Source organism: Pholcus phalangioides, unplaced genomic scaffold (assembly GCF_987345545.1).
Source record: "Pholcus phalangioides strain wild (caught in Gottingen) unplaced genomic scaffold, Ppha-v1.0 ptg000018l_1, whole genome shotgun sequence".
NCBI lineage: Eukaryota > Metazoa > Arthropoda > Arachnida > Araneae > Pholcidae > Pholcus > Pholcus phalangioides.
In genome coordinates, this window is record NW_028301611.1 from 20,082,870 (window position 1) to 20,109,638 (window position 26,769).

General features: G+C 35.9%; 1 protein-coding gene across 1 annotated transcript; it reads right to left on the reverse strand.

Moving 5' to 3' along the window:
* Positions 1 to 3,176: 3,176 nt before the first annotated feature.
* LOC149072051 (U3 small nucleolar ribonucleoprotein MPP10) lies at positions 3,177 to 25,864 on the reverse strand. Its single transcript, XM_089247776.1, has 11 exons — positions 25,443 to 25,864; positions 22,449 to 23,145; positions 17,531 to 17,655; positions 15,951 to 16,083; positions 15,302 to 15,443; positions 15,063 to 15,130; positions 14,787 to 14,927; positions 14,451 to 14,558; positions 11,920 to 12,027; positions 7,914 to 8,132; positions 3,177 to 3,350 (listed from the first exon to the last, which is right to left on the reverse strand). The coding sequence occupies exons 1-11, from the start codon at positions 25,631 to 25,633 to the stop codon at positions 3,231 to 3,233; spliced, it is 2,052 nt and encodes a 683-aa protein (XP_089103902.1). The 5' UTR covers positions 25,634 to 25,864; the 3' UTR covers positions 3,177 to 3,230.
* Positions 25,865 to 26,769: the final 905 nt, after the last annotated feature.

Consider the following 26,769-nt stretch of genomic DNA (forward strand, 5'->3'; position numbering starts at 1 on the left):
CAACTTTTGTTGCCAGATTTCATATACTGCGATCGCCTGCAGATAAAGTGTGACAGACCATAATTACAGGTCCCGTGTAACGGTTCATAATCATATCACAGCCGTACCCCCTTCCGCCCAATCCTAGTTGCGACCAGGTGGACACTTCCTGTTAACGGACATTTTTCATAATTGCGTCGATGCCGCTGCGATGGTCGAGTGATCATCGTGACTCACTCACATCGTGAAGAACCGGGTTCAAACACCATCAGCGCCACAGTGGTGGAGCTGGGTTTTCTGTGGTTCCCAACTTCGAGGCGTGAATGTCAGCCGATCTCACCGTTGGAAAATCTCTCCACGAGCAGTGCCGTCTTAACGCATGGGCACGGTCCGGGGGCCTCACAAAAATGAGAGCCGGTTTAAATTTTCGACGATTGACCAGATAGGGCCTCAAAAAATTACTTGGCCCGGGGGCCCCACAGAGAGCAACAGGCCTAAATGGTGTAAATATTCAATCATTATATTTAACTCACAGTTTGAAATGTAGATAGCAGCACTGAAAAATCAGTCACAATAATAGTTACGCCCACTCCTTCGGTGAAAAATTGCGCTCGCCAAGCAATGGCTTATTTACAAGGAAACTTGGTGGGCTATAACTCAGGGTGGCAGACTTGAGGAGTGAGCATGGGCGGAGATACGGGGGGGGGCATTGCCGCCAGCATCAAAGGTAAGTCGACTGATCTAATGCATATATGTATAGATGAATTGACATCATCACCATGCCCCCCCCCCCCAGACTTCCAAGTCTATCTCCGTCTATGGGAATGAGTGGTGAAGAAAAGTAGTACAATGGAAAAAGGGCGATAAAATTTTAACAGCCCTAAATAAATCTGCCTCTGAGAAAGTAAGGGACTTGGTCAGTGAGTGTAAATGATCAAAAGAGTGACCTATAAAGTAAAGAACCATGTCAGCTCACAACCAAAAGAGTGACCCAGACCCTAGAGTATGTGTGATTGACAAAAACAGTGGACAAGCATGAAGAGTGACCAAAATAGTAACTTAGGGACATTGCAGGAGCAAGGGGAAGGTCAGGCAGGTCGCACAGGGTGGCGAATTTGAGGAAAGCGTAATCAAAAACATTAGATTGGAATGAAGGGTGGCAAAATCATAAATATGTCTTTATTGGCAATAGGACCGAAGTTGGGCTCCATTTGAAAAAAGAATTGCTATGATGAGCCTCAATGTATTTTACTATCCATTAACCCTTTAAGACCGAGCTTGATCGATCATGTGGGTGAAATACTTCATTCATGTTTTCAAACATTACCCGGTCTTAAAGGACACTATTGTTGGCGCTTTTTTTTAACATATTAACTGGTGAGATTTTTGGCTCACCAGTACAGAGAAAAAAATTTTTACTTGTGGGCATGACCCCCCACATCCTGGAGTAGGGCACCTAGGCTAAGACCTTTGACAGGCCCAAACCCAGACTTTTCATGGGCCTTCTCTATGGTAAATTTATAGCATGGGAAAACAAAAAATTTCCTCAGGCCCTGAGGGTAGAGCTTACAGAGCTCTAGCCTGGTGGGTTATGACCCATTGTTTTTTTTGCAATCATTACGACTCTTGTCCACAGTGCCATCTTAACTCTGGCTTTTTTCTATACCATAGCTATACAAAATCCAAGAATCGCAATGCAAGTCTCCTCGATATACCAACAGTTGACAGATCATCACAAATACAACTTTTGTTGCTTGCCTTGTAAATCATTGCAGTCTGTCAACCTATTCTTTTAACTAAGCAAATGGCTCAAGTGCAACGTATAGCATAAATGTGAAGACGCGCCTTAAAAAAATACCCTGTATTTTTAAGAAAGCAAACTTGAATCTGTAATCTTGACTGAAATCATAGATGAAGATAGTTTCCCATTCTGTATAAAGCATGATCTCTTGATAATGGACCAAAAACTTTGTTCGCTAATGAAAAGTATCCATTGATGTGGAATAAAATATATTGAGGCACATTCACATTATTCAAGAAATTGTCCACAAACAGGGAGCATAGGTAGATACGAGAGGGGAATTCTGTTCACACACAGTGAAAAGATTGTATTATTGTCTTAGGCGGGGCGGCAGACTTTCACCCCTCCCTCATTAAAAAAGCCTGTATCTACTTATGATGGGGACTGTTCGTTATGTGAGGTTCCACTGTATGATAGCATATAAATATGCATCTCACATATTTGTTAAAAATGTTCTCTCAGTTTGAAATTTCTTCTTCTTTGCAAAATATGATGGCATTTCATTTCTCATTTATTATGAATATTTTCACATTTTCAGCCATAATTTTTTCTGCATCTGGCAACTTTTTTTAAAGACAATGACCAGTATTTTTCTTCATAAAATATTGTCAGCCTGATGAGAATGTAACCAACTCACTGTCCTTCAGTCTCTCGGGCAAGTACACTAAACAAGACATCGTAGACACTAACTCACTCCCAATATCACACACAGTAGCCAGGGCCATCTTAAGAGCATCATTGGCCCATGGCCCAAGTAATTTTTCTGAGGCCCTATCAGGCAAATCCTCAAAAATTTTAACGAGGCATCAGGTGGCAGTAGTTTTTCTCTGTGGTGGTTTGAGCAATGGACTCACACTGCTAGGATCCAGTGAGTTTCAAACCCCACTGCCACCACAGTGGTTCCCAACTTCAAGGTGCGAATGTGAGCCGATCTCCCTGTTAAAAAAGTCTCACCACAGAGCAACAAGCCTATAAAACAGTACAAATATTCAAACATCATACTTCACCCAGACAGTAAAAAATATAGATGGCACAACTAAAAATTCCCACACAAAACTATATACGCACTCAGACACATACACTTCCAGTACAACCCAATCACTAGTAAATAACCCATCACGATAAACAGGGAGTTGTGCACTAAGTTTGAAAGAAAGTCTTTCTATATGTTCGTTCTCATACTGGTTATGAATCGGTGTGATGTCTGTCTCTATGTACTTGCATGCATGGTGTTGCTTACCAACCACACTTTGGCTCAAATCACTACCAGAGACAAATCTCCAGCATGCTGCCTACTTCGAGACTACACTGAGAAAAATAAGAACCACAGGGCGGTTGGTAAGCAATCATCAGGTTTAGATGAATCGAATCAACTTCATTGACTGGATGTTTTTCTTAAGTATAAAATTTTTTAATATATACAACAGATAGAACTACAAAAATATTGAAATCATCCTTTAAATTTGGCAGACGAAGACCTTTTCTCTTTGGGACCAGATTTACTCCTAGTGAGATCATCAAGGCGAGAGAAGAAGTCTTTAGACGATTTAATTTTTTCTGATTTGTCTCCCTGTAAGAAAAGAAACAATATATATATATATATATATATATATATATAAAAATAGGTTATTCCCACAAAAATAGTTTAACAAAAACATACAACAAAAAATATCAATATAAAATTCTTTACCTGCTGATAAATAAAATACAATCAGCAGTATAATTTGTCAAAATTCATGTTGAAAAAAATTTCATTTCAAGTATGTCAGGAGAACGGCGAATCTTCTCCCAATGCACTTTAATATTTCAGTGCAAACTTGATGTCGATGCTTGACCAGAGCCACTCTTAGGGGTGCAAGAGGTGTGGTTGCACCGGGCCCCACACGGCAATAGAAGTGAAAAAATATACATATACAGTCAAACCTCATTAGTGCGTCATATGGGTAATGCATCACTCTGCTTACTGGGCCACTTTTTGGAAATACCAATTGCCCTTTATGGGGGGAAGGGGGGTTCTAATGTTATTAAACTCCTGATAATGCATCACCCCACTCCGTTTAAGGAGTCACTTTTTGTGAAAGTACTCTTTTGAAAATTATCATTCAAATCGGAAACTCTTCAAACAATATGCACAAGTTCAATGGTCACTCTTATCACGTCAAAGATCTACCTAGCATTCCAAGCAGAAACCACAAAAGCCTCCACCCCCCCCCCCTTCACTGCAGGCTTGTTGACAGATAATTTCGAAATTGGTCTATTTCTTATTTGGGAATGGTTCAGCTGGAATCTTTTTCTTCTTCATGAGTTTCAGTTCTTGGTCAGCTTTTACTGAAATGGTGTACACATGGCAGAAATCTGCAGTTTTTTGTTTCTTTCAGAGGGGGGAAAAAGCGTTTGTGGGCTTTTTAAACAAATCTTAGATGGATAATTGTCGAGCATCTCTAACACTGTGTTCATCATCTGTGTGTGTGTGTCAATGTTCTCCAAATTATATAAAAAAAGTTCATTCAACTTTAAAGACAAACCAGAATTACAGTGGAGGAATACAAAAATCAATCTCTTAAGAAAATTTGTATCGGGACTGGAAAGCACAACAGACAGAGACTGAGATAATTTCTATCTTCTTTGGAGAAAAAGATCGCTTCAACTACCAATTCCACACAAACAAAATTCAGTGAAAAATAAAAAATTTTTTGAACCTATAAACAATATTTTAATTTATGATGTTCCTAAAGAATTAAATTGCCATACAAGACGATGATACTTTGGTTTCTACAAACATGATCAAAAATTTGAGAATTCTTAGAAATTGAAAAAGATATTTTGTGTTGATCAAATGCATAATTATGTAGCAAATAAACATTAATTGATTTAAAAAAACTTGAGTAATTGATTTTCATGACAACCCTGTTTGAAAGATTAAAATTTTTTCCTGCATGAATGCATCAATAGGGAGACTGGAATTGGCAAGGCCATAGCTTACTCCACTTAATGAGTCACTACACTTACGAGGCCATATTTTTGGTCTCCAAAGAGAGACTTATTAACAAGGTTTGACTGTATATCCAATAAATACTTTTTTTTTCATACTAAACAAGGTTCAAAGCTTCAACTGATTTGATTTTGGAATTTTTATCAATTCTGAATTTTTATTGGTGAGTAGATATTTTTTTGCAGCCTTTGCAACCCTTCTTAGGCCCCTTTCACACGGAGCGGCGGATGTGGGTCCGGAAGAAGTTTTAACAATTGGAATATACTGAGCTTTCAGAAGAGCCGAAATTTGCCAGCACCTAAAAAATGTTCATGCGGGTCCGGACGTCATCCGCATGTGTGAAAATCTAAGTGCAGGCTCCGCATCTGCACATAGAAGTTTTGACAATTGGGTTATTCTGAGCTATTCACACAATGCAGATGCAGAGCGAATTCGTCTGCATCTTTGGCTACTTTTTAAAGATGATTTTGCATGGAATTTTTTTTATTATTTGCCATATATACCCTTAAAAACACCATATGAAGGTTCCTGTTCATCAATAGGATGTACCCACATACGTCTATCCCTGTTTCCTTCTGAGATGGAGATATAGCAACTTTTAACTGCCTTTTGTCCATACTTTACAATTTTATACAATAAAACCTGCCAACAACGGCACTGATGCGACCAAAATTATAAACTGTTCTGTAATTCATTACAGATATAATTGACTTCATACTTTAATAACTTTTAAACTTATTTACAAAATTTAAATTTTTTTTCTTTTCAAATATTTAAAACTATTTAAAAAATATAAATATTTGAAATTATTTTAAGTATATATATATATATTTAATCTTTTAAGTTTTTAAACTTAAAAAAAAATACTTTTATTAAACAATGTTATCCATGTACAGCATTCACTCAGGGCTGGATTAAGACGTTTGAAGGGCCCCAAGCACTTGAACAATTTTGGTGCCCCCCCCCCCCCTCGAAACCTACAAGTATAATTTACTCGATACTGAGTCTAAACTAAAACAAAAAGTGAAATTTCATATTTCAGAAGTGACTAATCTAAGGATGGGACTTCACTCTAAAAGGTTTATGAAAGTTATTTTATAAAACTTGAAAATAGCAATCAATAAATTTATCGATTGCATTCGAGCAAGTGCAACCGATCAGCTTATTGGTTGCATTTTTAAAATAATTATTATAAATTTTTTATAGTGTAATCTGGGCTTAAGGATCACACTATAAAGTTTTATAAAAGATCTTTTATAAAAGTTTCATATGCATTCAAGCAAATGCAACCGGTGATCTTATTGGTTGAATTTTTCACGTTTTATCAAAGGGCTTTTACAAAACTTTTATAGTGTAATCTCGGCCTAAGGCTGCTAATTACCCTATAAAACTGATTAAAAATTATTTTATAAAACTTGAAAAATGTAACCAATAAACACATCTATTACATTCGAGCGAACTTAACTGATCCGCTTATTGATTGCATTTTTTAAGTTTTATAAACAAACTTTTATAGTGTAATCCCGGCCTAAGACAGAATTGTGATGTGAATATTTCTAAGCACAGACATTTTGAAAGTCTCCTGAATTTTTTTTTGGAACATCATTGGATGTTTTTGGAATTTTTTTTTCATATTTTTCCGAAAAGATAGATTTTTTTTTTCTTAAAAATCTTTTGAAAATCTTTTAAGATATTTCCCCCCATCGACTACTTGTGAGGATCAGAATGAAGGCATCTTTATACCCATATTCTATGGGGCTCTAGATTAAACCACCAAAGAATGGCTCTAGGCTGCCTATGGGCACTCTGAATTAGGGATGAAGGAGAAAAATAATCACACAAATTGCAAAAAAATAGTTTTTATTTATACAAAAATTGCCACGTTTTTAAGACAAATAAATTACACTGGTCGAATGGTCGACGCGTTTCGGCTCTTCAATGGAGAGCCGTCATCAGGACCTCGTGGTCAGAACTCACACGAATGAAGAGTGATGTTTACGTCTGGTCGTCCGAAGAGTTCGCCTTTGCAGCAAATACAAAGGCGAACTCTTCGGACGACCAGACGTAAACATCACTCTTCATTCGTGTGAGTTCTGACCACGAGGTCCTGATGACGGCTCTCCATTGAAGAGCCGAAACGCGTCGACCATTCGACCAGTGTAATTTATTTGTCTTAAAAACGTGGCAATTTTTGTATAAATTAAAACCAGGCAAAGTTACTCATTTTTTTGTGATAAAATAGTTTTTATGCACAAATTTCAAACTAAAGATGCGGCGAAATGCCTGCATCTTTAGTGCTCGTGTGAAAGGGTATGCGGACCTGCGTCCGCTCCGTGTGAAAGGGGCCTTAGATGCCGATTCCTCCCTTTTCCTAAAAATATATCAAATCGGGACCAAGGAGCCCCAAAAGTATTTTCACACCGGGCCCCATGTGTTATAAGGGCGGCCCTGCGCTTGACAGTTGCTATATGTTTTTTTTAGGCTAAAGTTTATGTTTTATGTTTCTTTTAAATTTGCTATATGTTCTTTTAGGCTAAATTTCATGACTTTGATCCAGTTTATCAATTCTCCTGATGATGCCAACCACTAGTGTTTGGGAAACGTTGAGAACTCAAACGGACGACAGTCTTCCAAACCCGAAAAAACAATTTTCATCAAATGATGGCCGCGAAAACCTTATCAACTATTTATGTTTTTAGTTTTTATGTTTCTTTTGCTTGCTATATATTTTTTAATAACACTACTGTCAACAAAAAAAGATTAGGAAAAACAGCTCTAGACCATAGGTATTCAACTTGTGTTCTGCAAGACCCTGGGGTTCTATGGTATTAAAAGCTGTAACATTTTACACACTTATGTTCTAATAAAAACCTCTATATTAAAGAAATGTTCATGTTTGGTGTGTATTACATTCTGCAGAACAGTCCCTCAGTCGTCAAAGGGTTTGCAAGAACAAATGTTAGAGCATTTACATGAATTTACACAATCATTCTATCAAAAAACAAGTGCTGGAAAAAAGAATTATTTAGCGCAGTTTTCTCGAAAAAAAAAGTTAAACAGCAAATACAAGTAATTGTACTAAATGTTGCAATAAATTTAAAAATACTGATGATTACTGGGAAATCTGAAACAAACACTTACAGAAATTATCTTGGCATTCCTTGACTGTTTCAATTTTTTCAATGCCATAAGTTTGTCGTGCTTTGCCGCGATGCCTGGTGAAGTTGCAGCCAGCTCCCTCATCTTGTCTTCCGTTTTCTTTTGCTTTATTTTCTGGTAAGCTTTCTTCTTCCTCCTCTCACGTTTCTTATCTGTCGAAGTTCTTTCTGTCTTTCCTCTAATTTCTCCAGACATTCTTCTCTGAAAGGATAAACAAAAACCACAAAACAATGAAAACTAAATGAAGAAAAACCAAAAGATAACATGTAACATGATTTCCTGCAAATAATCAACAGATTATATGTCAAAAAAAAAAAAATAAAAAAATAAAAAAAAATAAAAATAAAATAAAAAAATTCCAGGCATTTCATAATAATTTTCACCTCCTAAAAGTTTGAGAATTCACTGAAAAAATTTTAATACAATGAAACGTACTTTCAAATCGTATTTGGACTTGCTTATAGCCAGGGCCGGATTAATATGTTTGAAGGCCCTAAGCACTTAAATGATTTTGGTGCCCACCATAAGATAGTGATTTTCATTTTTGATTGACATTTTTACACAACGTTGATTCAATGAATGAAATTTCATATTTCACAACTAATCTTAGTTACAATGCCAAATTTTGATAGTTTTTCCATCGAGAAATTCTGCTTGATCTCTATATTTTTAATTAAAAATTCTTATGAAAATTTATTAAAATATTAATTTTTAAAATTATGCAAGATAGAGATATGCATGTCAATTTTACCATCACAGTTTTTTAGAATTGCAGAGAAATGCACTTTTTGGATTTTTTTTCATATTCTTTTTTTTAGGTAGACCATGTATTTACTATATAGGGAGGGTGTCCTCTGTAAGTCCTAATTCGCCCTTTGTCTCATCAACCATTAGTTGTAGAGGTATGGTTCCAATTTGAAAAATGCTAAAAATGTGTCCAGAAATCCCTCTGTTCCAGTTTCCCCTGAAATAATCCCCTTCCATTACTGTATTTTTAAATTCCTGATTTCTTTTTTTTGAGGGTGGCTGATAGCATCAGTATTCAGCACGATCTTTGAAAGTATTAGTGAGGTTGCCGCGAAGCTACTTTTTTTTGTGTAATACACGAAAGAGATGTTCTGCAAAATACTTTATAGGGTGAAACAATAAACTCAATTTTAGCCAATTAATAATTACAATTTTTTGTTGTGAGTAAACACTCATAAATGCATTTTATCGTGGTACTAACAATGCCTGTTCAGAAGATATGCCAACAAAAGCATAAATTTGACAGTGAATAATGATAATTAGGGATACGTAAATTTCATATTTACGAAATAAATGCGAAATTTGCTAATTTTGACAAATAAATGCTAAAATATGATTTTTTACAACTTTTTAGCGAAATCTAGGTAATTTACACTGTCTTCAAGCAAGAAAGTCATAATTTTGGTCAGACTTGTTAGCGTGCTTGAAAGGGAAACCACAAGCGTCACTTCTTTCCTCAGACATTGTATTAGATGTGAATACAGTCAAGTTCAGTTATAACAAAGCCCCTTTGTGGTTTGAGAAGTGATTGTAATAATCAACGTGTAAGCTATAAGTGAGGCGTTGGAATTAGTTTACGCACGAATAACATATAGACCCTTTTGAGATTTTCATGGACAAAATAAGCTTATGCGATACATAATTGAAATACGTAATATTATAATAAATAATATAGCATAAATATAGTTCTTGATTGATATCTGAAAAGTCAAGAAAATTTATTAGAAAACGCAGGATATACAACAACATGCAGACATTTTTGGAAACGTTAATGATTTTTTTCGAGTTGATGCACATGGTTTTTCCCTTTGAAGTTGACAGTATTGTACAATTCAAAAATTCGGAAAAAAATAACCCGTCTGATGCCTATGAATTTTATATCACCAATCAATACACTTGAATTAGTAGAGATTTTCAACAGTGACTGAGTTGATTTACAACAATTTTCTTCAATCAAAGCCACCAATAAAAAGATCACAAAATAATAAAAACAAGTAAAAATCTAATAGTTTGAAAAGCATAGACGATACAGTTTTGCGCAGAAAGACTGGATTTTTTAAATTAAATGACAAAAATGTTATTGCCAAAATAGTTACATTTATTCTCAACAGGTAGCGCTTAAGTTTTATATTCTGTGCCATCTGTTGATGAGAAATATAATTATTCCGACAATGAAAAAATTTAGGTCTTTTTGTGAGAAAACGTCACGATATCACCCACATACAATAAATGTTGTACAAACATTTCTCATTTAAAAAAAACTCTGGAAAAAGTTTGTTTTTTGACTTTTTTCCAGAGTTTTTTTACAGTATATCTGAATTATTTTCTTGGTTAAGACCCATTCTTTTTGTTTGTTATATTCACACCGCAATTGCATTTTTAATTGGGTTGCTATATTTTTGAAATATATGACATCCATATTTGTTATGGACATCTTATATCCATGGTTTATGTTATATCTGGATTATGTTATGAGTGTAGTCGACTGTATATGCAACTTTTAGGAATTTTGGAAAAAGATGCTACAGAAAAGCATTTGAAAAATAAGGTTAAATTAGGAGAAAGTACAGATGTATTACTACAATGTCAGATTTCAACTATTAAAAAAAAATACTTTAACACTTTCCAGTAATACAGCTGGTTTTCTTTAAATGCAATTTTTTTTATTTCAGCTATATTTTATGTATTTGATAGGTTTTTTTTGTGAACGAATGTTAAATTTTTAATATGAAATTCATTACTGCGAATAAATGCAAAATTTCTGATTTTAAAACTTTTTTTTACAAAATTTACGTATCTCTAATGATAATTCTATCTCTTAAAATAATAATAAACTTTCTACAATATTTTTCTTTGCCCGCAGAACAATGCTCTGTGGGCAAAATCTTCCTGCCTATTTCTATATTTGTCTGAAGATTTTCCCCTACTACTACTACTTAACCGCACCTCGTACACATTTCTCTAAAGAATCTCTAATGAAGCGGCACATGCTGGAGAATGTGTGTTCTGAGTGCATGCTTTGCCCCAACGTATTTATGTTGTCGAGTTGTGCTTGTTTCGTGTTCATGCCGCCACCTGGCTTCCATTTTTTGAAGTAAAGATGGAAATGCTTGAATTTTAATGTTTTGTCAGTATCGTGCTGTAGGCCTGCCTGCTCTCTTTAAGGAGAGAAAATCCCCTCTTACTGCGTCTCATGTGATTATCATCACCTGCTTTAAATGAATTTATCGACTGGCAATGGGGATCACTCTAGATGACAAGCAATTCCAATAATTGACTACACTATTCGAAGAAAAACTCCCTATAGCATGTGTCTAAATCTATCCTTATCTTTCATTAGTCTTAACTGATGCCCTCTTGTTTGATAACTTGCTAGTCTTTACCAGTGGGGTTCCCAATTTATTTTTCACTATGTCCCACCAAAGTGTTTCACAGAAGTTTTTCAATCATGGTTGAATTCAGGAGTTTTTCCAGAGCTTGGGGAATGAAATAGAAATTCAAGGGACCATTGACATAATATTGATATTTGATGTGCTTATGACTGTTGACAGCATATAATCCCAAAACCCTACTGTAAAAAACATCCATACTTCTATAAAAAAGTGTTTTGAATTAAAAATTGTTTTCCCCTGCAATTTGTATCTAAAATTTGTCACCCCCTTCAAAATTGCTGTTAGGTGTCTTTTTTTGGTGTCCAAATACTTCCTGATATGGGTGAAGTGAAAAAAAGCACCAAACAGACAGTTCTTGTGTTCTTCTTTCCTCATGTATTGGTTCAAGCTTCCTCTCACAGGAACATTTAATAAGTGCATGAGCAGTTATAATAGCTACTTGCAGCACAGAAAAAAAATTCGCTAGATCATCCTCACATAGAACACAGTGTCGATCAACTGAAAGAATAAAAAATCACTTTCTTGCAAAAGAATCTTTGCAACTCAAATATATATAAATATTTTACTACCTTTATCTCTTCTGGAGCTAGTAAAGTAGCATCACTGAGGGCTACAGGTGCAACATCCTCCAATGCCACAGCTGGTAAATTATTGACCACTCTAATTTCAGGAACTGGCTGGAAAAAGAAAAGGAATGGCAAATATAACACTATATTTCTCAAGTTTGTCTCACTGTCATGGAATCATAAAAACAAAATCAAGTTAAAGTACTCGTGGGTTTAATCGAAACCTACCAGTATGCATCGAACCAAGTAGTACTGTGCAAAGACATTCAGATAATACAATTGAGGTTAGGTTTCATTAGGTCTCAACTGTGGATGAAAAAGTGTAAATATTTGATCATTCAAGCAGATCAATATGGCTGATTAGACCAGGTCCTACAATTTGAAGGAAGCTTGCCTCTGTGTCTCACTCTTTCCATAGGTATTCAAAACATGCTTGGTAAAGTGTTATAGGATAAATGTTACTGTATGTGTGAACTGCTGAATCTTGGTGACATAGTGTGTAAATGCACATGTTTACATAAAGCATAGCTGAATTTTCATGCCCCAATCGAAGTCAGAATTGCTTTCACCCGAGCTCAATGAATTTATGTCTAGTTCAGAGAATTGGCTTTCCAGATATAACTACCATATACAGGGTGCTCTGTTAATGGACCTACAAACTCAGAGGGTTGTTAGTAGACATCAAGAGGTACAAAAATTATAATGAAGCATGGTGTTGCAAACCATGCTGAACGGGTGAAAATAATGAAAAATGCATGCAGGTTTGTCACAGAACGCATGTCATGCTGGAACGCAAAAAGTACAATAATAACTATGCAACATATGGCCCTAGGGGTTCACATGTTCCATTAACACTAAGTGATCCCCCAGGAGAGGATCCGATCAAGTCACAAGAATTGATTTGTTATATTTCTTGTTTATGAATAATGTCATGATATTTTATTATACTGATATATATAAATATAAATAAATAAATAAATATATATATATATACTGAAAATATGTAGTATTATTAAATATCTTATATATCTCAAGGGCGGAGGTACCCGCAGACTTCAGTTCGTCTTAATAGTTGCATGATCTCATAATCAAATAGCCATGTAAACAATATGGGGAGAGCTTGATCAACTTCCTCCATCTTGTTGAGACTGTTGCCACCAAAATGTAACAATGTTGAATATAACTCAATGCCACATGTTTGTATGAAAATCATCTGAACGACATCATCAATTTTTTCCTGAAACTAATTCACTACAACTACAAAAAGATTTATTTGATTAATTATTACAAGAGTTGTTGGAAGTGGCGGCTGCTAATGTCATTGCACAGTCTACAATGACGTAAAAACAATTTCTGGACATGCTTGAAGATACCAGGTATGCTTTTGATGTCTGCCGCAGCAACGACAATTTCAGCTACGAGATCCTCTAGTGTGTTCACAGGCGTCACATAAATGAGTGACTTAAGGTGACCCCATAGGAAAAAGTCATAAGGATGTGCCGTGTGTGTTACACACATGTTGTGCTGTGCTAAGCGCCCATTGCCATCTGCTCGACCATAAATCAGATGCATATCAACTTATTCTTCGTTCGTGTAGTCAGCCATCAAGATACTCATTAAAACAGACAAGTAACTGCTACATGTGCTTACTACCGCAATAGCGCTAATTTACGTAGTCCCCAGAGCATGATCCTACCACAGCACATGTGTTTCATGATGCTGCTTACGTCAGATATGGTAAGCGAACCCATGAACGCATTCAGCGATCAATTGACATACATCTTTCGTCTCCTCTGGACTCAGAGCCTGCATGCGTTTTTCGTGATTTTCACCCTCTCAACTTGGTTTGAGACACCATATTCCATTGCAATTTTTGGTCCTCTTGATGCCTACTAAAAATCCTCTGAGTTTGTCGGTCCATTAACAGAACACCCCGTATGCTCGTGTAGAAGTGGACATCTCTGTTGATATCCCTGCAAATTAAGTGGGCCCTTTCATCCATTCTCTTTCACATACTTTTTTGAGCTGTTTGAATTGACTAAGCGTGATCAGCAGGTTTCTATTGTAGGTTTAGACAATTTACAGACACTTGAGTTTAACCCCTTCAAGTACAGGCTTTTTGTAACAGATTCAGAGATCTGTATCTGAAGTATCAGAGATAAATGAATTTGTTTGCATGTTAAAAACAGAAGAGGGAAAAAGATCAGTGGCAGTAAAGATTTAAACTTTCACCCTCGGCTTCTCTTTCTCTCATGCCCCATTTATTCTATTTCTTTCTCTCATAAATATATAGTAGAAAGATGCATTGTATCAGGGGATCACTAAACAGAAAGATAGAAAGAACAGGGGGGGAAAAGAAAACCACTTCTATATATATATAGGGTTACAATAAAGCTTCGCAAACAAACAGGAAAAGCTAAAATAAATGTTTTTCATTTGTGTTTGGTCGAGATATCTTGTCCACAATCATTAAGAGGATTAAAAAGATTGAGAAACACTGTTATTGAGAATGACCAGTTCACTCTCTCACTTACCGGTTTCGGTATGTACGCAAACAGCACATTTAGTTCTGGCAGTAGTTGGTCCATCAACTTGTTGATTTCAACATGTTTAGGATCTTCCCCTGCGGTTTCATCTGTTTTCTAAACCAAATACACAGCACAAGTTTTTTACACAAGTATATTCAGCACAACTGTTGAATAACATTAAGAATATTGTCATATGAATACACAACAAACTAAACTTGAATAAAAAATTGCACAAATCTCTATTCGGTCTCGTAAACATGATCATGAAAAGCATCTGAAAAATTGATAAAAATATACGAAACAGTTTGGAGGACAGAATAAAAGAAACTATTTTTCACTCACACTTTGTTTCTTTAGGTATTCATCTTCATAAAGTTCGGCCAAACCCTTCTTGCTCTTTGTTTGCTCTATTTCGACTGGCTTCTTGAAAGGGGTTATAACTTCCGCAACTGGCTTGACTTTTCTTTCGACATCGCTCCAAGCCTTTGCAGAATTAATAGATATCAAAGTTATGCAGATACTTTAGTATTAGGATGCATAAGAAACATACAAGTGTTTATCTTCACCAGAACAGGTTTACCTGGATGAATCTCACACAAATTTTGGAACATAATTTACCTTATTTACAACAGCCATGCAAACGATTTCTTCTACTCGTGCAGTCAATTCATCAGTAGTAATCAGCTCTACAGAAATGATTACTAAGGTCATTAACACAGAAATTTCTATTTATTTCACCCCAAAAAAAAAAAAAAAAAAAAACCACTTTTTTGGCAAAAAAAAGTTTTTATATATATATTATATATATAAAATTGTCTTTAGCTATCTATATATATCAGCGAAACAAATTTAATTACCTTGCCTGACGTTTGAATCAAATGTTGTTTGCTGATGAAGGAGACTGTTTTCTGGACGATTAGAAGCAGCAACTTCACCAGTGAGTTGCCAGGGTTTTGGCTTGAGCAAACTTTCTTCCATTTCCAATATATGTTTACGAACCTTTTTCACACATTAAAAAAAAAACACACTGATTTTGAGAATCTAACACAGATATAAAATGCAACATTAATCTCAAAATTTTAAATTTAGTAAACATTTTCGAAGTTAATCTTGTTAAAAATGACGGTAATTTCATGATAATTACAACCACTGGGAAGCATGAAAAAAAAAATTTCCTTATGGGATGAAAAGTTTTCTATGCTACTGTAAATTAACACATGGTCAACAATCATTACTGTGATGGTAATAAGCGATACATATACGAGGGCAAATCAAATATGAACTGGAACTATTTTATAACAATTTTTAAAATTAATAAAAAGGTATGAAAATAACATACAGTTGAGTCTGGAGAAAACAAAGTTCCACAGAACATAATTTTTAAGTAATAATCAAATTTCCTGATGGTTCCGGGTTACCCCTCCTTTCCTCGACTTATATGAACCCTGCTAGATATGCTTTAAAATTTACCCAAACCCAGCCTTCTTTAACATTAATAGAAGTTACCTTTTCTTGCTGTTTCTCAAATGCAGTTTTCATATGAGTTGACTTATTCTCATCACTGTCACCACCATCGGAATGAGGAAAGTCATCGTTTTCTGCTTCTTCATTTTCTTCGTAATCTCTTGTGTCATATTTTCTGGGGGAAATGTTTTGAATGAGTAAACATGATTAACATTATCAGGTGACTGAATGACAGATACTAACAAGAATATTATAGAATATAATATGCATATACAAATATATATATACAGCTAATAAACGGAATCGCAGACACGTCTCCAAACTGAAATGGATGACTGGCCAAGAAAATCATGCGGCCACCACATTTGCAGGCAATCCAGTGAGCATGAATGTATGGCTGCATTTTACTCAAATGATACATATGAAAATACAAAGTGATAAGGATTCAATACTTATCTGAAAGGGCATGATTGTGGCAGCAACACTTGTTTATTGTAGTATAATTCAAAAAAAGTGTATACCAGTAGTGTAAATGCCTCAGAACACTAATTATTGCAGCCCAACAAGCAATTTCAAACTTAAGCAAAAAAGGAATACAGGGTGTTTCAAAAAGAATCAACCAATTTTGAAAAATCATAACTATTCAGCTTTTAATCCACTTTGATCGAATAATGTACAGGTAGAAAGAGGGAAATCTCAAGTTTCAAGCAGTTGCTGACAGGTTCTTCCTTCGGCTGCTTGAAAACTGGCTTTCCCACAGTTTGAAAACGATTTGGATGACTTCATTTTCCAGCAGGACGGGGCACCACCACACTGGAACTTGAACGTTTGAGAATTTTTGAACAATCACATTTCTAAATGATGGAGCGGTCGTACAAGACCTGCTGATTTAGATAAACATCACTGGCCTCCAAGATCGCCGGACCTCACAGTGTGCAATTTTTTATTGTGAGGGTTTGTAAAAGACTATGTTTATGTGCCTGATCAAGGGATTAAACACAGGGGAAGGTGGTGAGTGACCCAAGATGTTTTATTATTATAGTTGATTTCTCTGATGGGGCGAGTGAAGTAATTGAAGCGTAAAATGCATTCTTCATAGTGATTTATTATATATGTTTGGTAGTAAAAGTTTGTTTCCCAATACATGTATCTGCCACTCATTACGTAGTGTAATTTTAAGGCAATTCATAGTGCCACAATGGACTGCATCAAACAGACTGATGCTTCACAGTTTGCTACATGGGTGGCAGTTGCTTGGAAGAGAAAACCGGTAGAGCTGATATAAAAGTCGGCCAGGAAATGATGAATTTCAAAAGCACTCGATGAATCTAATGCATTGTGGAGTAAGAATGGAAAAGATTTTGCGAAGCTTCAGTGGGAGAATGCAAGTAGACTAAAGACAGTATTACGAAAATGTCAACCTCTATATCCAAGTCCTGGTGATCATTGGTAATTTTTCTTAGGAAGAACTTTCAGGTGCTGTACTTCGATCCTGGGTCAGAGGCTGTACACATCTTGCTCTACTGCATTATTAAAATAAGCACACAAACTTGGGCATATCAGAAATTGTAATGCATTTATATTATGAATTGCAATAAATAAATTAAAATTGAAATCCTTACTGATTTCGAGCATTTTCATCTTCGTTGCCATCTGCCAAGTCTTTATCGAAGGAGTTTTTGGATGTCATCCCATCACTCGAATCAGGTGGATCGAAAAAGTCTTCATACATTATGTCTTTGGATTTCTGCAAAACAAAGTTTTCAAATTAAAGTTGTGATCAGGTTAGAGCAGGGATTTTTCATTAATGAGAGTAAAATTGTAAGGATTTTTTCCCCTTAAAAAAATGTGACATTGTGCAAAACATTGTCGACCAGTACCAAGTTGCTAATCAGTGCTAAAAAGTAGGGTAAATTATTTGTCATTACCAGGGCTTGGGAAATTGTAAAAATATTCAGGGGTGCCAGACCATCGCCCAAGTAGCATGGTGGTAAGATACTCATCTACTATTGTGAAGGTTGCTGTCGGGTCCCAGGTTTGAACCAGGGAAAGAATATAGATTAGGGATGAAACGAATTGTGATTTGGCCGAACATCAATTTTCTTAAAATTTATCACAATTATAGATTGAATTGGTGTTTTTAATTGGATATAAAACTATTGGTAGTTTCAAATGATTGATATTGACTTTTAATTATGCAATTTATTATTCAAATGAATATTAAAAAAAATGGTAATTGAAAGATTTTTATTGTCATGATACTGACAATAAAATTTAGCAATGATATAATATTGTAAGTATTTTAATATTACTTATATACAGAATCTGTTTTTCAACTCTAGTTATAATTTTGCATCTAATTAAGAAAATGCCAACCACACTATCTACTCTTAACTTACTGCATTATAAAATTTACTACTTTTTAAAAATATTTTTTCTGTTTAGATGTTTTGTCCTTTTTGACTTTTTCAGTAACTCATCTTGCGCAGGTACATCATTCAGTTAGTTAACTTGTGTAATTCATGCTTACAGTTTCGTGTTTTCCTTGTTCGAGAAATTCACGCCCAACACAACCTTTTCCACAGAAAAGGGATACATACCACACAATAAAATATGCAATGAAGTCTCACTAATCTAAAGATGTAAAATTCTCGAGAATAATCTTTAGAAGAACATTCGAGAATATTCTCTGGGACTATTATAAATAACTTGAGAATATTCTTATTCTTGATGAGAATATTCTCCTATTATTTATAATATAAATATATATAATAACCTTGAAAATAGTCTCTGGAAGGAATACTTTTACAAATTACCGAGGGGGGGGGGGAGGGAATATTCTTATCGAAAATAATAAGAATTATTCTCAAGTTATTAATAATAAACCTTCCAGAGAATATTCTTCAGTTATTTATAATAGTGTAGTCGTTCCAGAGATTATTCGCAAGAATATTTGTAATAACATGCATTATAATAAATAATCTCTACAAATAACTTATGAATAATTCAAATTATTTTAGGATAAGAATATTCGCTGGTAATTTATAATAGTAGTCTTTCGAGAGAATATTCTTAAGAATGTTTTCTGTCTCCCATCTCTCTTCCCATCAAGAAGACAATGAATGAATGCCAGAACTTTGTCACTGGACTTATCCCGTTGCCGAGATCTCTTCCAGCCCAGCTTCGTGGCAGAGTCTGGAACACTTTATTTTGTGTAAAAAAAAATTCACAACATATTGTACCCGGACAGTTGGGTACTGTCACGATTAAAAATTTTGTGGTGATTACAGACGAGATGGGGTTGGGAGTTGAAGAAAAGTTTCAGGGTTTCGTTAAGACGGATGAATGTAAGCATATTAGGATGGAGGTATATTTTAAAAGCAATTGGAGGAGCCACATGCCATCTCATCTGTTATCTTACACTTGCCATATTATCCGTTAAAGACAGGGGATATTGCAGTTTGTAGGATACAAAATTTAAGTGTATGTAGAAAACAACAGTTCTATATCTTCTTAGAATGAAGGTGATTGTATAATAGATTCCTTTGTCAATCAATTTTGACTTTTGCGCTTTGCTTTGAACTTATTTCTGAAAATTTATCTAATTTTAAATATTAACGTTTTAAAGTTTTAATCTAAAGGTTTCAAAAATTTTTGTAACCAAACTTTTAAAACCTCTCATCATGACCAAGAGAATATTCTGAAAATATTCTCGAAAATATTCCCAAATGACAACTAAAAGTTGTCATTTGGGGAGGGGGGGGGGGGAATAAGTAAAAAATTTTGTTGTAAATGTTTCAGGCAATGAAAACTGATTTATATTTCATAACATAAACAAAATTAGTAAAAAAATTTAAATTATTTAAAAGAAAAATGAATATTCTCGATTATTCTCTAATTTTTACATCCAGGAAAATATTCTAAAAATTACGTGATGAAATCCTCAAGTCTCAGTGAAATAAAATTTTGTATTTGATGCCAGAGATGTAGGACTTGATTCTAAAATGAACTCTAAAAAACCGTATTAACATGAGAAAATAGTTGATAGTTAAAATAATTGATAGTTAACTGTAAATGATAATCTTGTCTGTGAAAATGTCTTGGTGAAAAACTACTTTTTTTGTGATACATTTGCTGTCTGCATGAATTTTAACATAATATGATTCCGGGGATGCAACACCACTCGTTGCAAGGCAGCCTGGGATATGGAGTAGAAATTCAGGAAGCTCCAGGAAAATCTGGGAGACTTGGTACACATGCTAAGTTGATGTTATTATACTTCTACTTTTCTGAATGAAAACCCACAGTTATGAACTAGATACTTTTCCACTGTAATCATCCACACACTTTTATGGCACCAAATTGACAGTTTTCGGCTCGATTCTTTCCACATGCATTCGCTATGATACTAGGTTTGATACTCTTTCCAAATGCTTTCACACAATACTAAGCTTGTCAACATAACATTTGGGCTGGTTGGGACCCCAGGGCCATCATTTCAACTTTTTCCCGGGGGGGGGGGGGGGAAGCAAAGCACATGTACTGAATGTATGTACATATTTGTATATATATTTACCATTTTTAGCGTATTTTCAAAAGCCGGGGGGAGGGGGCAATGACCCCCCTGCCCCACTAAATGATGGGCCTGGTTGGGATGATATTTAGCAAGAACATTTTATGATAGAAGAGTTGATCCACTTTGCCCAAGAATATTTAGAAGACACCAACGAATAAGGCAAATACACAAAAAATAATAAAAGTCCTAATGCATTTCAACACCAATGGGTGCCGTCTTCAGAGGAAAAATTTAACCACTAGTTTCGCTGACCGAGTTTCCCATTTGGGTTGAATACCAAATCTTCACGCTCGGTTGCTCAGCGGAAGAAGTACGTTTGTTCACTTCAAACGTCGTGGTCAGAATGAAGCTGTGAGCCTGCGTGAGATACTAATGCAGCGTCCTGATTGGACCTTTGCGGAATAGTACTATCCGATTGGCCCATTCGAATTTTCTTGTAATTCCTGATCAAAATGAACTTAAGCCATGGTGTTGCGATCGGGGGTGTAGATTTATTATCGTTCACAAGTATATTTTTGAAGGCCCGAATATATGTGCCTTCGTAGAAATCTAGATCAAATGTGGACTTGACTTTGTGAAAAACTCTCGCTTCTTGAAATTTGAATTTGTGGCCTTCTTGCCACAAATTCAAATTTCAAGATTCAAAATTCGAATGGACCAATCGGATAGTACTATTCCGCAAAGGTCCAATCAGGACGCTGCATTAGTATCTCACGCAGGCTCACAGCTTCATTCTGACCACGACGTTTGAAGTGAACAGACGTACTTCTTCCACTGAGCAACCGAGCGTGAAGATTTGGTATTCAACCCAAATGGGAAACTCGGTCAGCGAAACTAGTGGTTAAATTTTTCCTCTGAAGACGACACCCATTGGTGTTGAAATGTATTAGGACTTTTATTATTTTTTGTGTATTTGCCTTATTCGTTGGTGTCTTCTAAATAACATTTTATGATATAAAAATATTTAACAATTTATCAGAATATCCAGGAATGCAAACTAGCACTGCTGAAATGAAAGCGGTATCAAAGATAATGAATACATCTTTGACTGACACTTCATCTCCCTGTCAATAATAACAGAGTTCCTTTCTTTCTTTCAAACGGAGCATAACTATGTAAAATTTATTTTGCTTCGGAGAGGAGGGGGGGGGGGGAGGTGTGTGTCAGAGTTTTGCTGATGTACTACTTTAACGGCCCCTTACCCAAATAAATGAGTACAGAATCATTTAGCGCAAAAATACGGGACAATTTTTTTTGTCCCGTATTTGCTAAATATATGTCCCACATTTTTATCGCGAAAATATGGTCAGCTTTAAATAAACCGTGGTTGAAGAACTGTTTAGCCGCCTGTGTCTAATGACGTGGATCTGCTACGTTTGGCGATGGAAGGGGACCGGTCTCTGCATTTGGCGATGGAAGGGGGGCCGGTCTCTGCATTTGAACCGTGTTACGATTGAATTACATTTGTACTAATTGTAGGAGTTAACAGTTACTCTGCTGTTGCTCTGCGTGGAGAAACTTTTTAAAGGGGAGATCGGCTCACATTCGCGCCTTGAAGTTGGGAACCACAGAAAACCAACTTCCGCTGACCACCGCTGTGGCGACAGCGGGTTCAAACCCGGTACCTTGCGATGCGAGTCCGTTACTTTGACCACTCCACCACCACAGTGGCAGCAACCAAGTTACGTTGAATGAAGCAACACTTTTAATGTCACAAAAGAGATAAGTTACATTGTTAGGGGAAAAAATCATATGGTTTTCATTGAAAAATACCTAAAAAGGGGTTCGTGAGAGAGCCAGGGAAAAAGCTGAGCCAAACTGACAGTGCAAATTCACCAAGACAAAGAAGGCACCAATTGGTAAGCGAAGTGCTCACCAAGACAAAAAATGTGCCAAGTGGATGGTTATAACAGAAAAGTATCACAAACTCCATAATAAAAAAACAATAATAAAAAGATAGGTACCTTTTTCTTTCCTACTGAGAAATCCAACATGTTTTCATCATCGTTGTCATCTTCGCCGATGTTGCTATCTTCCCCACTGTCATGACCAATGTCCATATCCTCAAAATCATCAGAGGGGATATCTTCGAAAAGGTTTATATCATCTGATTCTTCGCCTGATGATAAACCCCCCTTTTCTTCTCTGAGATCTTCCATCTTAAGAAACTGCTCCATCTGAGAAAGGTTAAAAAACTTGTCGTTAACTTTGGAACTGGTCTTCGCCTTTTTCTTACTCGAAGCGTCCATATCAGTTTTTTGAACGTCAGCTTTAAGATTGTCATCTTCTGATTCATCAGATGTTGCGATATGGGCAGCTCCATCAACTTCACTGTCGTCATCATCGAAAACATAACCATCTTCGTCAGAATCCTCACCCGAATCAGGATCACCAGGAAAGTCACCACGGAGATCTTTTTCTACAATATCATCAGAACTTGTTATGTAATCGGAAAACTTGCCAAGTTTTCCCTCGATTTGTTTGATGACATCATCATTTCTGAGTTCAAGTTGTTGCCAAATCTGCTCTTCATCGAATCCTTTTGTGAGTAGCTTCGGCAGAGACTTGGTTTTAATTTTTATATCATTTTGTAACTGTGATGATCGATTGTACAATAGTTTAGCGAAAGATATGAACTTCTTTGCTGTCTCTGGTTGAGGTCTAAGCGAAAAAAACCACATGTTATTGAATAGTTTAACATTGACACATAAATCTTACGTAATTTTCCAGAAGATAAAGCAAAAATCATAGCGATAACATAGCAAGCAACTATGGCACACATGAGCCTACAATGTCAGGTTCACTAAACATGCACACACATTCCAACATGTATCAATTCGTTAGAAGTTTCGCTGAGAAATATGGATGAGCTGCACGTGGGGTTTAGTAGTAGTGGATCTTGCTTATAAAGCTTTTTTTTTTAAATTTGTTGTGAGGGAAAAAAAGCTTTAAACAGGAAAAAAAAAAAAAATAATGAGTGTTATTTAAAGCTGGGACCACGAAACTAAGGTGTATCAAGCGAAAAATGTTTGAATGTTATAAGTGGGATCCACTGTACTTTGTATGTTTTCCCTGCAAGATTCGGGCCGTTTTGGTTCCTGCTTGCAGCAGCTTTTTTAGCACAGATCTCCCCCCCCCCCCCTGTTGTGAATTCAAAATTTTGGAACAGCATGGAATTTTATTTTTCCTGTGATTTTCATTTTTCACACACTCATGAAAAGAAGTAAACAGGTGTTGGTGTGTGCTATGTTGAATTCTGTGGGTACAGAGAGTTGTGGCGCTCGATTCGATTGAGCAGGTAGCAGTTTGAAGCTCATAGCTTACAATGGTTCTAAGAGCTGGCTGATGCGAAGATAAATCCAGGAAAGGAAACTCAACTGGCCTTGCAGGGAATCAAACCTACGTCCTCTCACTCGCTGGGTGAGTGCACTAGACTACAAAGCTAATGAATACTCTTTCCTTAGAATTTGTGTACGATAAACAAGGCTGTACATGACAGCCAAAGCTCACTCACAATTTCTGATACTGCCACGAGACGGCGACTTATCCGAAGATGATATCACTCTCCGCTATTACTATGAAGGTTTCCACAGCTGACTGATGCAAAGATAAATCCAGGAAAAAAAACGGTGTTGTTCTGCTGGGTTGTCGCTGTTCTGAAAAATTCTGCCAGGTGGCGTTAGTTGTTGTAGCGCATCTTTTCAAATAGTTGTACAGCCATTTTGTTGTTTGTGCTTATTCTGAGTGTTTGGATTACATTTTCGGGAACAGATGCAGTATGGTCCGCCACGACTTTGGCGACTTTTTTCTCGCGATAAGTCGCCAAGACCGTCATAATGCTTCTCTGGGTTGCCGTATTTTTTAACACTTTTCCGGTTTCGTTGGGTGATACTAGATGGCGCTGGCTTCAACAAACAGGATTTTTCTTTTGTTCACCGCGTTTTTTCAAAAATTCTAAGCAGCCGTTGTTCCATTCCCAGCGTCATTATTATTCCTCCCTTCTGTAGCTCTAGTTATTTGGATTATCTACTGCTCAGGTTGTATCATACCATTTTATTATTTCATTGTATTTATTAGTTATTCACCCATTGCCATGCCTTCTGTTTTATCGGTTTATTATTTAAAATGAACCTACATAATTTTTCATGCCCGGATCCGTTTACTTAAAGAAAAGGGTCCGGGTTTTAATTTTAATGCATAAATATTTACTTATTCAACATGCCCGGATCCGTTTATTTAAAAAAAAGGGTCCGGGTTTTAGTTTTAATGCATAGAATATTTATTTATTTATTCAACATGCCCGGATCCGTTTATTTAAAAAAAAGGGTCCGGGTTTTAGTTTTAATGCATAGAATATTTATTTATTTATTCAACATGCCCGGATCCGTTTATTTAAAAAAAAGGGTCCGGGTTTTAGTTTTAATGCATAGAATATTTATGCCCGGAATTCCTTATGCCCCGATCTTTTTATTATTAAAAAAATGGGCCAGGTGTAATTTTTTTTAACTGATATTTTTCTCTATTTTTATGCTTGGTGGTTTCTATTACGTTTTGCACGCTGATGTTTTTTTTTTTCGGCGTCCGTAGTGTCTGACGGCCTTGGCGACTCTTCGTAGGGCCATCAGACATGTGTGGCGCCAAATAATCGCCAAGTGGCGGACCATACGACAGCTGTTCCTTTGGAGTCGGAAAAAAAGTCGCCAAAAATCGCCAACCTGTCCCTTATACCAAAGATGTTCCCCACAAAGGGGATTATACTATAACAGGTTGCCGCCCCCCCCCAGAAGATACTGAAAAATAGTCCTTACTATAGTCCCCACTAAATTCACTATTTTTCATTAAAAAAGCGCCCGCGGTTGAAGACATATGATCTAATTATTATGGCTCTAGTCAAAAATACAAAAAAAGATGCAGTTCATTAACAAATAACTGTTTAAATACAGTTAATCGATACTCACTCGATGAAAAGATCTGGACTGTCGATGTATTCCTCTAACAATTTACCGATTGCTTCGAATTGTTTCCTGCACGTGTCGTCCATGTTGTTTACAACAAGCAGCAATTGAATGTTTCCTGGCAAGGAATACTCATAAAATGATTCTCTATTCCATCGACTATTTCTATACGATCGATTTAGTTGAGTGACCATAAATGCAGAACTTATCGGGACTTTCTCTCTGTGTTTGTCAAAGAATGTAGGGTTGCCGGACGCAAAGCTGGCGCGAGAAGAAATCTCTAGCTCTGCGGGAACATATTTTTTGCAACCCCGACCTCGTTTTTTTTGCCGACAAAACTATATTTTGTATTTTCAACTCGGATTTGGCTCCCCATGTGGCCGCGCGGATAAAAAGCCACCTCTGACCAGACGTCCTTATGTTTACGTCCTTTCAAACGTCCTGTTTTTGAATTTTTTTTATTTTATATTTCCTGTTCTTTGTTGGCAAAGTGGCGCCATCTGTTCTTAATATATGTAAGTAACGATGACAAAGGTGGTCGCATGGAAAGGTGGACAATTGCGCGCGACGTCAATTCCCAAAATTTTGCAACAGATGGCGTCACTTTTCTTCCAAAAAAAAAACAAACAACAACAACACACACACAACAACAACACAATAATTTTTCCAAACAAAAAAAAAACCAAAAAAACTGTAAGGAAATTTGATAAATCCGGCTATTATGCATAGTTACCAACCATTTTTGCAAGTTTAATGAATTTTGTTTTCAGATTTATTGGTGATTATACGTAATCCTCAACTCGATAAATCGTCGATAAATTACTCAAATTTAATGAAAATTTTGCTCAAATTTCAGCCTAGGATGATAGATTCGATCTCAGTGATGTTTTTATGTTTAATAATGATAAATGTGAAAGAAATATGTAATTTTATGCATTCTTCAATTTTAGGCATTTTTGTGCATATTAATATACTAAAAATAATGAAAATTTAAATATGCACGTATGCATAACGGTTCAACTGTGTATTATAATAGTTAAACTGTATGCACGTATGAAAAAGGTTGTCTGAACTCACCCGATAAGTTGTCAGTAAAGAGAGGAACAAATATTAAGGATATAGTAGATGTTTGTGAAGTAGAACTGTCATAATCTGCAAAAAAGTAATACACGTCACTCCTACAGTTGTCAAGCTCATTTAATGTTGCCGTCCATTGGTTAATTTTTCTCCCTTTAGAATTTCAGACCAGGTGGAAAGGGGGAGTAGGATGATGAGAGTCAAAAGCTCAAGTCTTGGCTTTGAAACGTCTCCACATTTTGACATATGCTAA